General features: G+C 39.9%; 2 protein-coding genes across 2 annotated transcripts in view; one reads left to right on the forward strand and one right to left on the reverse strand.

Annotated features, from left to right (window-relative positions):
* VKORC1L1 (vitamin K epoxide reductase complex subunit 1 like 1) overlaps window positions 1-16,415 on the reverse strand; it is a 45,817-nt gene that overhangs the window by 20,502 nt on the left and 8,900 nt on the right. The window lies entirely within an intron of this gene.
* LOC308439242 (non-histone chromosomal protein HMG-17-like) lies at window positions 6,861-12,297 on the forward strand (the record flags this gene model as incomplete). Its single annotated transcript, XM_080940992.1, has 2 exons — window positions 6,861-7,134; window positions 12,197-12,297. 2 exons carry the CDS (start codon window positions 6,861-6,863, stop codon window positions 12,295-12,297), a joined length of 375 nt encoding a protein of 124 aa, XP_080797118.1.

A 16,415-nucleotide genomic window follows, 5' to 3' on the forward strand; every position in this document is an offset into this window, starting at 1 on the left:
TCTCTATATCTTTTCTCTTAAGTAATCTACCTCCAAATTTTCTTCCCCTTCTCCTACTCTACCCAACTTTTATGTCTAGCTTCCCAACCAAGTTAAGAGCACCAAACTTTATTTGAGGTCGTTTCATTTTGCAGCCTGCAAACATCTTCCTTATGAACTGGGACAACCAGAGAACTCAGGTTTGCCTCCTTTCTCTCAGAGATCTCTAGCCAATGTTACCTAGTACCTACAAACTGCAATCTTGTATGCCTACTAACAGCTGTCTAGTTTCTAGTTTCTAGTTTCTTTTTCTTTTAGTGTTGCGAACAGGACTAAGGGCATTGCAATGCCTAGGCAGCACACTACACCACCTGAGCTAGTTTTCTGGGCTTGGTGGCTCTGGCCCAATGGGAACTCACTACCTTTACAGTTGCTCACCGTAATATGTGACTTGTTCTTTGAGGTAGGCTCACACTGTAACACTAGCCCCCACTTTGAGAGGCTCTTCATCTCTTACACATCCAACTGCTGGCATTATAGGACAAGGCCACTATACACAGCTAGTTTTCTGATTTCTTCTCTTTCCTCTTTACTACTTATTTATGGGGAGAGGCATATATGTGGATGTCAGAGAACAATTAGCCGGAGTCAGTTCTCCACTTTGACTGTGTGAGTTCCAGGAATTGAACTTAGATCATCAGGTACCTTTACTCCCTGAGCCATCCATCTCACTAGCCCTGTTTGCTGCTTTCTAAGGTAGCAAAGTATGATGAGTATGGTCAGCATCACAGGATTTAGACTTTCCTGGAACATGAGCCCCTGAGCATGCCTGTGAGGGATCCTCTTGATTATGTTGATTAGTGTGTGAAGATCCATTTGAACTGAGGTTGGACCAGTCCCTGATCTATGTAAAATGTAGAGTAAGCTGAACTCAGGGACCCATTGCTCCCTGTTTGCAAATAAAGCATGCCTGATGCTTCAAGTTCCTGCAGACTATAAACTGGAATAAACCCTTTCTCCCTTAAGTCACATTTGTCAGGTTGTCTTATCACACAGTTTTCCTTTTGAAGACTAATCCATCCTAGTTTTCCTACTCTTGCTAGATAGAATATTCCAAATCAAATAGTGATGCCTTTGCTTCACATCTAAAGCCTCTGTCTTACTCAACCCAATATGTCCTCTCTACAATGCCTGACCAATGACTTTCCTCTTTTTCCTGACATTTGCTCCACTTTCATGTCTGATACTGAACTCTCTCCTTCATAGTGTCTTGGATTTCTTCACTTAACAACAACACAGAAGAAAAACAAACTTTAGAAGTAAGCAAATATTTTTTTTTAAATCAGTCTATCCTTTTTAATACATAACCAGAAAAATAACCAGAAGTTAATTCCTTTCCAATATTAAGAAAGATGACCTGTTCTGGGTATTTTTGTTGTAGTTTTATGTGTTTTAACACAGTTTCTTTGTGTAGTCTGGTTGTCCGGAAACTCCCTTTTTGTAGACCAGGATGGCCTCAAACTCAGAGAGATCCATCTGCCTCTGCCCCCCAAGTGCTCTGATTAAAGGAGCACACCACTACAGTCCCACTGTTCTGGGGCTTTTGTTGTTGTTTGTTGTTGTTGCCTTTTTTAATGTACATGAGTGCGCTGTGTAAGATTGTGTAGGGAGAAAGAGGTAGATATTGAGGACAGGCTCAGAACTGGATAAGCCCATAGAAAAAACTATTGAGCAGGGTTGAGAGGCTGGGGATACAAGCCTGCCTTTCTGCTTGATGCCTGATAAAGGAGAAACACACAATGAAATCAGGCTTCAAAGAGCATTCTGACATAAGCTATTCTGACAAACAACTTGACAGTCAAAATGGTTGATTGAATAATGAACCTCAGCTATCAACTTTTTAACCTCAGAAACTGGCTCTGAATGATGGTATCTTTTTATGTTATTTTAAGTACTAAATAAAAAGAGCAAGGTACAGAATTCAAAAGTTGTACAATAGATGGAGTCAGAAGCATTGTATAAAGTAAATAAGCCTTTCAGCTAGATGTGGAGCACATGGGTGTAATCTCAGCACTCCAAAGGCAGGAAGGTCAGGAAAGCTTTGGCTGCATGTGACCTTTCAAATCAAAACAAAACTTACTCACAAAAGACAACTATTAAGTAAGCTTTGCTGTGTACATTTTACCTCCACTTTTAAATTCTTGAAGTTTGGGGCTGGAGAGATGGCTCAGCCTTAAGAGCACTCACTGACTGCTCTTCCAGAAGTCCTGAGTTCAATTCCCATCAACCACATGGTGGCTCACAACCATCTGTGTGGGATCTGAAACTCTCTTCTGATGTGTCTGAGGACAGCTACAGTGTGCTCATAAATAAAATAAATAAATATTTAAAAAATTCTTGAAGTTTTATTTTATTAAACTTGTTAATTTTTTTAAAAAGACAGTTACATGTAGCCCAGGTTGGCCTTGAACTATGTAGCAAAAGATGACTTTGAACTCCCGATTCTCCATCCTTTACCTCCCAAATCCAAGTAAACTCCATATCCAGCTTAAAGTTTTATTCTCATTAATTTTGTCCTTTTTTCTTCTCCTATTAGCCTTTTGAAACAGAACATCACTCCATAGCACAGACTTGCCTCAAATATATGGCAATCCTCTTGCCTTAGCCTCTTGAGTGCTGGCTGAATTAAAGGCATAAACTACCACACCCAGATAAAAGCTCTGTTTTAGTTTTTGGTTTCTCTGTGTAGCTCTGGCTGTCCTGGAACTTACTCTGAAGACTAGGTTGGACGTGAAATCAGAGAGCCATCTACCAGTCTCCAAAGTGCCAGATTAAAGGCTCATGCCACCATCACCCTCTACCACCTGGAGTCTTAATGTTACAAAATACTATGCAAAGAACCTGTCTTTCAATTCTGCTTCCCAGCCAGTTCCACATACTTTCCATGATGCATTCTACTCCCTCAGGGATCAGCTATACATGCGTGTATGTCTTTTATTTTTAAAAAGAGTGAATGTGGACTTAAAGAAAGAACTACCATGAGAAAGAGAGATTCCAGGGGAGGAAAAGAAGGCCTCATATCTTTAAAATAAAACTAATTACATACAAGTATGCTACTTATTAGTAGTGTATCTATTGCTTATGTACTTTGTTCTTTTCATGTAATCTATCTCAAAGACTTCTGAGTTAGTTCATATAAAATTACCATTCTCATTCTAAAAGCTAATTCGGCATATGACCAAGTCATTTTCCTTGTTTTTTAACGGACAGGAATTAGGATTTGTCCAAACTTTTATAATAACCAACCCAGCACTGTCTGAACATATTTAGCCCCTACAAACATTGTACATATGCCTACAATAAATTTATTGAAACACAAAGTAGTTGTTTTTCATGTTGCTACACTAGTGAACAATATTTTTCACATATGATTTTTACAGGTGGCCCTTGTAAGCTCTACAACATCTGCAGGCTAAACTGTGAACAAAAAATACTGGGGAGGTTGAGGGGGCCTAACCAGGCTTTAAGTGACTACAATCCCAGCTCCTTGGAAGACTGAAGCAGGAAGACCACAAGTTCAAGGCCTATCTGGGCAACTTAGTGAGACCTGCTTCAAAATAAAAATTAAAAAGAAGCTGGGCATGAATCTAATTAGAACACCTGCCAAGCACATCTGAGGGCTTAGATTTAGTATCTGGTACCATAAAGAAATCTGTACTAAACATGTATACCATCATTCCTGAAATAATACAGTGTAATAACAACTGTTTCATAGCATTTATACTGTACTAGATATGACAGTGAATCTATAGATGATGTAAAATACAGAGGATTCGCGTACACTATACACAAATACTACTGTGATGTATCTGAAGAACTGGAACATGGCAGGTACAGCCAGAAATGACCCCAGCAGACACCAATGTACAGCTATAGAGCATACTCTCAGCACACAAATCCTAATGTCAGAGTAATGAATATCCCAATATAAATACATCCAAGTAAACAGTACTCAAATAAAGAACATGAAAAGCCCCCAATGTCTAAATGCTTTTTAGTATATTCCCTACCTCTAACAACACTTCTAACAGTGATTCATTAATTTTGTGGCTTTGAACTTACAATTTTGGCCTGGCTTTTTCACTGATCATGTTTTTGAGAACGGCTTTAACTTTGTGAACTGCCTTTTTTGTGTTACTCTGTAGTACCCGAGTGTAAATGCATCAAAAGTTACTTACTATTCTCGAGGTGTGTGCACTCTTAATGTATATTATCGAAGTATTTTCATGCTGTTTAGAATTCTACCACTAACACACAGAAGCAGTTATTTTCTACACACTGTACTCAACAACCTCTTGACTTGGGCCCCTCTGATATAAATTCTTACGGCATAGTTTGTTTTCCTCTTAACGACCTGAATTGTGGATCAGTTTACGTTAAAGAGGTATGGAACTTTCATCTGCCATATCTTCAAATGTTCCATGCTCACCTACCAATTTTCCAGAATCAAGGACTGCTGCATTTTGTTATTCTTATGGAAATTAACCCTTTGAACATGATGCAAATGTTTTTTCCTAGTCTACATTGAAGTTTCAACTCTGTTTAGTCTTGCTTCTGCCAAGTGTAAGTTACCTGTTTGGTTTGATTTGGTTTACTTGGTTGGTTGGCTTTTCGAGACAAGTTATCACTATGTGCTCTGGCTGTCCTGGAATTCACTACACAGACCAGGCTGATCTCAAACCCAGAGATCTACCTGCCTCTACCTCCCAAGTGCTAGAATATACAAACCCATCAATTTTTTTCTTTATGATTTCTATAAAAGGCAAAGCAAGGGGAACTCTCAGGTATCAAAGTGTGATTATAAGCTGGAACATATCTAAAAATGTATTTGGTAATATACACTAAAATTAAACATCCATGAACTCAGCAGTTCCACCCATTTCAACTCCACCACAAAATTAGCACTAATGCTTACTAACTGTGTACAAGGTGAGTAGTCTTCCTTATTCATACTAGCTAAAAATTCACAACCACAATTTCCATCAATAAAAAGATAAACAATGCATATTTTAAAACCTAACACTGAACACCTGCAATCAAGTTCATAAACAAAATGTTAAACACAAGAAGCTAGACATTAAAGAGGACCTATTCTAAGACTCACTTTACTCAAAACAAAACAAAACAAAAAAAAAAAAAAAGACAAAAAAAAAAAAAAAAAAAAGGAAAAAACAAACCCTAAGGTATGGACTGAAGCCGGGAATGTGGTCACATCTAGGTGACACAAACTAGAAAGACAGTAGAGACTATGGAGAGCTGAAAACAGTTCATATTTTTATCTGGCTTGTAGCTACTTTTGTGTATTCAGATATAAATTCTTACTGACGAAAAACAAATAAATAACCATGCCTGGCTGTGGTGATGCATGTCTTTAATCCCAGAATTCAGCAGACAGGGGCAGGTGGATCTCTGTGTAATCGAGGCCAGCCAGGTCTATAGAATAAGTTGCAGGACAACCGGGGCTACACGGAGAAACCCTGTCTATAAACAAACAAACAAACAAAAGTACTCATTTGGTCCTTGAAAATGCATGTGCTATCTTAGATCTTTAATTTTTTTTTCCTTTTTCCCAAACTGGTATTCAGACTGCCAAATATAATTTCTTGAAGAACTCCCTTTTTTAAAAAAAAAAGTTATTTTTATTTATTTATATGTCTGAGCATATGGCAGATGTGTGTGAAGATGTGACCATGGAGCCTAGATCAGATCCCCTGGACCTAGAATTACAGTTTCGAGCCATCTGATTTGAGTGCCGGGAACTAAACTCAGCCAGCTCTGTTTTCTGATCATCTATGGTCTGCTGGTGTGATTAGACAAAAGACCAGCACCACTGAAGTGAAACTTCTGCTTCATTAGGACGACTGCTGTGGGTTAACTGGGGACTCTGCTGTGTTTAACAAGTGACCAACCAGCAAGACTGAGACAAAATCTGGGAAGTGGAACTTCTTCAGGGTGAGTACAAAGAAGCTGTAGGACAGAGGGGATCAAGTCTTCTGGGTATTTTCTGCATTAAAGATTGATGTCGGAAGATTACTCCCCTCCCAGGAGAGCCAGGATGGTGTAAGAAAGCAGGCTGAGCAACCATGGAGAACAAGCCAGTAAGAAGCACTCCTCCGTCATCTCTGGTTGCATTCCTGCCTCAAGATCCCTGTCCTGCCTTGACTTCCATCAATGAAGAAGTGTGACTGAGATACGTAAGCCAAATAAATCCTTTTCTCCCCAAGTTGCTTTTGCTGGTGCTCTTTATCCCAGAAATGAAAACGAACTAGGACCCTATGTAGATTATTTTGACTTGGAAGACTCTCTGAAATAGTCTCAGGAACCTTATGTCTCACACTTTAAGACAAAACCCCTATGTCTCATACTTAAGAACATAAGACATAAGCCCAATTTAAAAAAGAAGATTACAAAAAGAATGAAGTAAAAGTTGGGTATACAATTACCTTGATCTATGACAAAAGTGGCTCTAGAGAGCAGACTAACAGTTTTCTTAATTGTACAATACTAATAATGACAATATAGAAAACAACTATCTTATACCAATAAAAAATTTTCGTGTCTCAAGAGGAGAATGGGGGAGAGGGAAAGAAAAGCCAGGCATGGTGGCACATGCCTTTAATCCCAGCAGTCAAGAGGAAGAGGCAGGCAGACTCTGTGAGTTTAAGACCAGCCTGGTCTACATGATGAGTTCCAAAACAATGGGGTTATATAGATAGAAACCCTGGAGCAGTGTGAAGAAGCATCGAGGATGACCCTTGGACGGACCAAACCCGTGTGCAGCGGTACACTCGTGTTCAACACCAACGTCCGCTGCCAACATCATGCCCAAAAGAAAGGCTGAAGGGGATGCTAAAGGAGACAAAGCCAAGGTAAAGGACGAGCCACAGAGAAGATCTGCAAGGTTGTCTGCTAAACCTGCTCCTCCAAAGCCTGAGCCCAAGCCTAAAAAGGCCCCAGCAAAGAAAGGAGAGAAGGTACCCAAGGGGAAGAAGGGAAAAGCCGATGGCAGGAAGGATGCGAATAATCCTGCAGAAAATGGAGATGCCAAAACAGACCAGGCACAGAAAGCTGAAGGTGCTGGAGGAGCCAAGTGCCGTGTGTGCAGTTTTGATAACTGTGCACTTATGGTGACTGTACAGTCTGAAATACTATTCTTTATCAAGTTTTATAAAAATGCAGAATTTTGTTTTACTTTTTAAAAAAAACCATATTGTTAGCACACAGAACACTTCATTGTGGGGGGGGGGGGGGAAGGATCATGTGTCACTAACAAAATATCACCCAAGCTGGGTTGAGGACAGAAAACCTCTTTATTTGATAATTTTGAAAGGCTCCTGATCCTGCATAAGTGGCTACAAAGGCACACAATGCCTTGCAGTCTGGGAAAACTCTAAATTCATTTTTATAACCTCTTCCCCTTGTGTACCATGAACGTAGACATACTTCCCTTAAAACCAGAGACCTGTTGAACAAAATTGGTTTTCTAGTCTACTGGACAGTGTGGACTTTGCAGTGACTTCATCAAGTGTTCTCAGAAGAGCAATGGTTCCTTTTATAAAAGACTGTGGGTCTTCAGATTGATAATTCTGCCATGTTCATTTCCTGAAAGTCAGGGTCGGCTTGTGAAAAGTTGTTAAACAACATCCTTAATGTGAAATGTCAACCGTCACTCTAAGCTATTTTCCCCTTTTCGAAGCATTGAATGAAGATTTCATTGGGTTTCACAGTGGCTTTCTGATTTTGGTAGTCTGTACAAGAAGGGAATTTGGAAGTTCTTATATACAGTTGAGTGTCTGCCCATGTCCTGCCTGAATACCATGACTGTTTATGAAAAGTATCTTTAATAAAGCTAGTTACAGTTAAGCTTGGGGGGGGGGGGAGAAAGCTATAAACAAACAAATGCCAAGAATACACTGAAGTCAGGAAGCTGCTACAGGACTTTGAGTTCAAGGTTACCCTGAGCTATACAGTAAAAACTATGTTGAAAAGCAGAGAGGGGGAAGGCTAGAGAGATGGTTCAGCAGTTAAGAGTACCCTCTGTTCTTCCAGAGGACCCAAGTTTGGTTCCCAGCAGCCACCTTATCAGCCAATAACTTCCAGGGGATCTAACATTCCTGGCCTCCTTGGCACCTGCACTCACACAGACATACCCTTATGCAGACATATGCACACCTACACATGATTAAAATATTTTTAAAGTTCTTTTCAAAGGGAGAATAAATCCTATATGTTACCTAAATGCAAAACAAAGACAGGAAGTGATATGAAATATTTTCACATTAGAAGACAAAACCCCTTAATTTCAAAGGGGAATGTTGATAACATAAGGACTTAAATTAGTTGAATGTGACAGCATAGACTGGCAATTCTAGCACTCAAAAGAATCTCCAGCTGGGGACTAAGCAAGATGGCTCGGTGGACAGAGGCACATACATACATTCGGACCTGACAGTTTTGGTTGGACCCCTGAGTCCTATAAAGTGACTTGAGAGAACTGACCCCCAGAATTGTCTTCTGACCTCTATAAGCTCACAGCAGAAACACGGACACATGCATACATGGACACAAGCATGCACATATACATGCCCACACTCACAAAAGCAAAACTGTCATTCCAGCACCTAAGGAGGAAGAGGAAGAGGAGAAGACAGAAAAACAAGAGAACAAGTCCATCCTCTGCTAAAGGCAAACCTGGGCTATATGAAATCCTGTTTTAAAAAGAGCTGGTGGTGGCACAAGCCTATATAATCCCAGCCACGTGGGAGAAGGGCTGCAAATTCAAGTCCAGCCTGAACTTCAACTAGCCTGAACAACTTACTGAGCCATCGCAAAGTAAAAATAATGCTGGGAATGATGTAGTTCAGTTGTAAAGCACTAGCATGGGTGAAGCCCTAGATCCAACCCCAAGAATTGTAGTGGTGTGTGTGTGTGTGTGTGTGTGTGTGTGTTTCAAAGGGTATTTAAGAAAAAAGAAAAGGCAAAGCTATATATAGGAGTGAGTATGTGAGTAGAGTACTTGCATGATTATGCCTGTGTATCTCCTACACACTACACACAAGTCAAACAATGACAGAGTAACTGCTAGGGAAACAAGTCTAAGATTTTAATGAGTCTTTCAAAAGAGAAGTTATCTAAAGAGCCAAAGCCCAAGTGAAAGGCTGCACAATTTCTTTAGTAATCAGGGAAAAGCAAATTAAAACCAAAAAGGAATGTTAAATAGTACAATCACTTTGGGAAATTATTCTATAGTTTCTAAAGAACATTTACTCTCTGACCCAGAAACTATTCCCAAAGACATACCCAAGAGAAATGTGAAACGTATGTAAAAAGATTTGCAAGTGACTGTTCACAGCATTAGTCCATAACAGCCAAACTCTTAGAACCAGCACACAATAAAAATGAAGAGAACTGGAGGGAGGGGATAGGAGGTTTGTGGAAGGAAAACTGGGAAGGGGAATAACATTTGAAATGTAAAATAAAATAACCAATAAAAAAATTAAGAGAATTCAGCAACAGTAATAATGGCTTTTAAAAGTTCAATGAAAAAAAAAATCATTTAAAAAAGCCAACAAGTTCAATGAAAAACCATTATACTGAGCAAACAATGCCAAACAGCAAAGAGCAAATACAATATGACCCCATCTATAAGCTTAAACTACAGAATGAATTACCACTGTTAAAAGTTTACCTGGCACTGTAAAAAATGGCTTAGAGGTTAAGAACATACTGCTCTTGCAGATGATCTGAGTTTGATTACCCCCCCCCCCACTGGAGCTTACAAACTCTGTAATTTCAAGCACCAGAGAGATGGGAAACCTCTGGCCTCTGAGGGCACTGTGCGAGTACGTGGGCACACACAAACACAGGCCTTAAAAAAAAAAAAAAAAAAGAAATACATCCTTTTAAAAATATAAGTTTCAGCCCAGTGCTGGTGGCCCACATCTTTAATCCCAACACTAGGGAGACAGAGGCAGAGGGTATCTGTGAGGTCTACAGAATGAGTTACAGTACAGCCAGGGATACACAAAGAAACTCTGTCTGGAAAACAAGTCAACAAAAAGTAACAGTTTCAAAGGTTCGAAAGAACAAATAGGATTTCCCACACATTACTGGTAGAAATCTAATAAAAATAACCTCTTGGTTACTTGGTCTGACATTACCAACTAACACTATATATAAAAATGTTCATACAAGCAGTGTCCATACTGCTGTGAACTAGGAATAACTAAAATATCCATCAAAAAAATAATAAATGAGGGGCTAGAGAGATAGCTTAGCAGTTAAGAGCACTGGCTGTTCTTCCAGAGAACCTGAGCTCCAGTCCTAGCGCCCAAATGGTGCCTCACAACCATCTGTAACTGTACAACCATCTGTAACTGTACAACCATCTGTAACTGTAAAGGAGTCAACACTCTCTTCTGGCTGCCACAGGCACCAGGCACACATGTGATACTCAAACATACTTGGAGGCAAAGCACCCATACACATAAACCAAAAAATTAAATGTATTAATCAACTATACTATTCATAACAGAATTTTATCCAGCAATAGCTGACTAATGAACAGCTCCACAAGCACAAAATCTTACAAAGATTATTGAATGAGGTGAGTATTTGTAGTGTACACCTTTAAGCCAGTACTTAGCAAATCTGAGTTTGAAACCAGCCTGGTCTACACAGAGTTTCAGGATAGCTAGGGCTACATAGTGAGACACTCTCTCCCCCTTCCTCCCCCCCCCCCCAACATCACTAGGGCTGGAGAGATGGCTCAGTGGTTAAGAGCACTGACTGCTCTTCCAGAGGTCCTGAGTTCAAATCCCAGTAACCACATGATGGTTTACAACCATCTATAATGATATCCAATGCATTCTGGTGTTTCTGAATTCAGCTGCAGTGTGGTTATACATAATAAATAAATAAATCTTAAAACAACAAAAAAATATCACTAAGTTGAAGGCAGAGAAAAAACAAAATGAAAGGTTTCATTAATAAAGTTCAAATGAGGTAGACATAGTGATACACACCTATAACCCTGGCACTTGAGAGCCTGAAGATGAAGAGGGAAGACCCCATGCTCAAGATCAGCCTGGAGCATCCTGTGAGACCATCTGAAAAGTCAACTTCTGCCTTTCAGCTAAGCAGCCATCTTCCAGACATGGACCAAATGACAAATACATAGGGAAAAAGGACAGTCATTCATGTAAAATCTATTTCTCTTTCTTGTTTTTCCTTCTAAGGCCTGTATCTGTTTTTTTTATTATTTTTTTTTTCTTTTCTTGTATCTCTATAACCCTCTTTAAGAAGGTATATATTTTTAAAAACCTATCATGATTATTAAGATTAAGATAATAAATATCACCATAATCACCTTATTTGTCCCTTTATTAAAATTTTCACCTGTCTATAATTTTTCTACAGCCAGCCTCCTTTTCTTCTACTTTCTCCTTTCTCTTGGTTCACCAGGAAAGACATTTTGCCTTCCTCATACAACCATCCAGCCATTGGGAAGTGCTCCTCTCTCCGTCTCATTCCTCCCATCTCCCTGGGAAGTTGTCTTAAATGTACCAGGTGGCTTCTCAGGGCATCAGCTCATGACTCCCTAGCACGTGTGACTCCAGCTTCCCACACTCCTCTTAGGAACTCCCACACAACTAGGAAACTGCTTTGGGACGTACTGCTCTATAGCTAGGGCAGAGCTGGTTCTCTTTCTACTCAGCCTGGTCTTCTTAAAAGCAGCCATTTCTCAGCAGGCTTTATTTTAAAAGTGCTGGGAATTTCTTTTTTGCTTTTTTTTTTTTTAAAAATAAATAAATGCCTAGGCCATTCCATGACTATCCTGGCATGTATTAAACTATTCTGTGTCTACCACTTGTTAGTTACCTCTCTTCAGTCGGAGTGCGCTTATTCCTTCCCATCTCCTCAGCATCTCTCAGCTAGCTTCTCCCTGAGTTATCTACCTGCTGGTTTACACCTGACTCCTTGCAGCTCTCTCTTCTCTCCTATCATCTCCTTTTATTCTCTACTTCCCAGAACCCTCTCGCTTCCAGATGTGTCCCACCTCCTATTTCCTGCCTCAGTTCATTGGCCAACTGCTTTTTTATTAACAGGTAATGCTTATAAAAGATTCTCTCTACACACCCATTTTTATGTTCTCCAGGCTTTCAGAAAACATGGAGGTGCCACTTTGGCCACATGTATCTGGACCTTAAGAAGGGTGGTGTTACAGACTTCAAGGGAATGGGTGCTGTTGAAAAGTAACAACCCATAAATGTTAACACGGCAAAACTGAGTCAGCAGTGCTGATACCACGTTAGCTGGCACTGCTATAAACAAGCTCGTTAATTAAGGGCAAGATTCTTGTCAAGAGCGTTAACATGTGGACTAAGCAGATAAGCACTCTGAGGCACAGACAGCGTTCTGAAATTGGTAAAATGAGAAAATTATATCAAAACAAACAAACAAAAGGATGCTAAAGAGAAAGGTGCAGGGTTCAACTAAAGAACCCAAAAAAGCACATTCTGTGAGAACAAGTGGGAAAGAGCAAAAATGCTGAGGCCATTGTGAATCCATGGCTTAAAAAGAAATAAAAGACCCAGACTGTTAAAAAAAACAAAAACAAAAACAAAAACAGAGCCAGAAATGATGGCGCATGCCTTTGATCTCAGAACTCAGAAGGCTGAGGCAGGCAGATCTCTGAATTTGAGGCCAGCCTGGTCTAAGTTGTAAGTTCCAGGACAGTTGGGATAGAGAGACTCTGTCTCAAAACAAACAAACAACAACCAAACTTTCAAGTTTGGGTGAATCTTTACTTAAAAGGTAAGTGGTTACCAGGAAAAGTAAGACAGATACCTTTTTGAGCTAGAGGTCAGTTGGTCAGGAGAGAGCCCTGCATTTACTGACCTGACAGCAATCTATTGGGCCTGCTGACCCAATAACACTTGGTAAGGGAAGGAACAGAGCCTCAAACAAGCCACAGTAAGAAAAGACATGCTGATCTGTGCTCAGAGGAGATGGAAATTACAAACTTTGAATTCCTAATTGAACCTGTTAGAAACAATGGAGACATAACTGTTAGAGAAAAACTGAGTCACTCCAACATTTAATGGCCAGACACAAAACAAGCCAGTAAGAAAAGGGAAGCAATCAAGTGGTAGGAGGAAAATCAGGAGGACGTCATGAACCACTGAGTAAGATAACATGGCATGAGAAAGCCACTCCTCAGGTTGATGCAGGATACGGATTATGGGTAATACTCAGTGAGCCAGTTTCTACTCCACCCTTTCTGGTTGACAAGCAGCACCCCACCAGAACACAACTGCTTCTGAGAGTGGATGCACAAGTAGTTCTTGGTCATCTTGTGAGGAGACAAATCACAGCTCTTCTGCTCTGCTCTGCCTCTCAAGGAAGGAGATGGCAGCCTTCTAAGCACTAAGTCTTCGAAACTGGACAGTGTCACTATCAAAAGGTCATCGAGCAGGGGCTGGCTCACCTTTCTATTTCTTCCATATCTGAAGTAGCCTGAGAAGGCTCAATACCACCCACCCCCACTCTTCTCCAGGAGACACCCAGGGCCAAGGCGACTGCTTGCGCAGAACAGGCCTGGGGCAGGTGGCCAAGGCAGGACAGCAGTCAGCCAAGGCAAATGGGCTCCTCCTGTTACATGCCCCAGGGCAGGTGACAGGACTGAGAGAAATCAGGCTTTGCTCAGACCTCCAGGGAAGAGCTAGTCATAGTTGAAAATTAGATGGTTCACCTCCGAGTATTTTAGTTTGAATAATTTAAGTTAAGAGTCTAAAAAATACCATTCCTATATGTACCAGCTGAGCTCACGCTTGTCTTCTGTCCTAAGTTTGGTGCCAAAGTCTTAGTTAAGAATAAAACAGGGGGTGGGGTGGGGGCAGGGCTGGATGGGGGAAGCTGGAGAGACAGCTCAGCAGTTTACAGCACTTGCTGTAGTAGAGGACACAGAGTCTGTATCTAGTACTCAAATGGTGGCTCACACTATCTCCAACTACAGTTCTGGGGGAACTTGACCCCTTTTCTGGTCTCTGAGGGCACTGGGCAGGCATATGGTTCGTGCATATGGGCATGCATATGTATAATATATATACATATTACACACACATAAATATATATACACATGCAAGCAAAATATTTATATATATAAAGTTTTAAAAAAAAACAAAAACAAAACAAAACAAAAAAAAAAAAAAAAAAAAAAAACAACCAAAGCAGGGTCAGTAAAATGGCCAGAGGATAAGTCTGAGGTCAGCTGGGTTATACAGCAAGTTGTTGGCTACCTGGAGCTAAAAAGCAAAACCCTGCTTCAAAATACTAAACAACACAAACAACAAAACTATCACAATAGCACAAACGATGTAAACATGTGGGGAGAACAAGGAGGCACAGGCATCTCACATCTTCAGAGGTGGCACTCTCTTTCTTACACACTGTGTCCACTGTTCACAACCACAGGTTACCTAAAGACTTTCCTATCTTAATTTTTACTTTTTGTAATGTTTTCCAAAAAATGAAAACAAACTAAACTAAAGCTCTTGCAGGACATTTTAAAATAAAGTGTAAGTGTGAACACTATCAGTTTACACTATCAGAACTTGGAAGTGAGTCTGGAGAGGTGGGGCAGTGGACAGAGCATTTGCAGTGCTTTCTCTGCTGAGTCTGAATCCCTAGAACACATGGAAAAGCTGTGCAAGTGTGGTGGGCCCCTGCAACACAGAGACAGAAGACTATTAGGCTACACTAGCCAGAACTGGCAAGCTCCAGGATTCATTGGTCCTGTCTGAATAAATAAAGAGGAGAATAATTAAGGAAGACACCCAACATGCACTTTGGGCCTCCACCCACATATGTGAACACACATACATTCATGTACCCCATACAAACACACGCAGAAAAACAAAACAGGGCCGGAGAGATGGCTCAGTGTTAAGAGCACTGACTGCTCTTCCAGAGGTCCTAAGTTCAATTCCCAGCAACCATGTGGTGGCTCATAATCATCTGTAATGGGATTCGATGACTTCTTGTATGTATGAAGACAGATACAGTGCACTCATAAATAAAATTAATAAATCTTTAAAAAAAAAAAAACTTAGAAGTATCCTTAATATCCAACAACAACAAAAGGTATGAGTTCAGTCATCAACTTGATGAAATATCCTTAATCATTATATTAATAAATGATATTAAGAATAAAAGATCATAGCTAATCATAGTGGTGCCTTTGATCCCAGTACTGAAGAGGCAGAGAAAGTGTGAGGCTAGCCTGGTCTACATAACAAGTTTCAGGACAACCAGTGCCACATAGAGATTTTCTCAAAGAGACCAGGGGAGAAGGGAAATCACAATGTGGTGCCAACTAAAAAAGACTTGAGTACAGATTTCACAATAACGTCTCTGTAGGCTGCAAATTAAAAGACTACAGAAAGCTAAGTGGAGTTTTCCCCAACTGACAGACCCTAATAGCTATCTTTTTAATGCATTTACTTAAGAGCAAAATAAAGCCATACAGGAAATCTAAATTAAAAAGTCATCAAATAACCAACTGAAGAATAGGAAGATGCACTATATCCCTTGATGGAAGGATTGGTTGAAAAAACTGGAGAAAATGGACTCCTTCCAAAGTCATCTACAAAACCAATACAATTCTAATCAAAATCTAAAAAGGGACATTTTTAGAACCCAGATCTAAGATTCCCATGATAGTATATGCATGCAAATAGCTCAGAAAAACTTAAAAACAAGTACATTTACACTAATAGATTAACAAGTTTACTATGTAAAGCCACAGGGATCCCAGGAAACTGTGGTAATGGAATAAATACTGATTTAAAAAAATGTTCCGTAACAAGAAGTCTTATCTATCTAGGAAAGTCTGTACTAGCTCAAATACAGACAAGTCTGCATTTTGTGTGTGTGTGTTTGTGTGTGAGCATATTTGTAAAGGAAAGTTAGGAGTTAGGCAAAATCCTATCTATTTAGAAAAAAAAAAAACTAAGCAAAATATTTACTTAATACTAAACATAAAAGTTCCACATAAAATAAAATTTCGAACTTTTCCTTTCTTTTTTTATTCCAAGACTCAGTTTTCTCTGTGTGGCCCTGGGAGTCCTGGAACTGGACCTATGTAAACCAGGCTAGTCTCAAACTCAGAGATCTGCCTGCCTTTACCTCCCTGTATGCTGGAATTAAAGGGCAAGAAAGGAAGGAAGGAAGGGAAGGAGGGAGGGAGGGAGGGAGGGAGGGAGGGAAGACAGAAAGAGAGAAAGATCGATCTTAATATTCTAAATTTGACTAAATAGTAAAGGGAAAAAAATCAAAACCTATACAGAAGTAAAAGATCTAAACAAATACTTCAC

The sequence above is a fragment of the Micromys minutus genome (assembly GCF_963924665.1).
Source record: "Micromys minutus genome assembly, chromosome: 29".
NCBI lineage: Eukaryota > Metazoa > Chordata > Mammalia > Rodentia > Muridae > Micromys > Micromys minutus.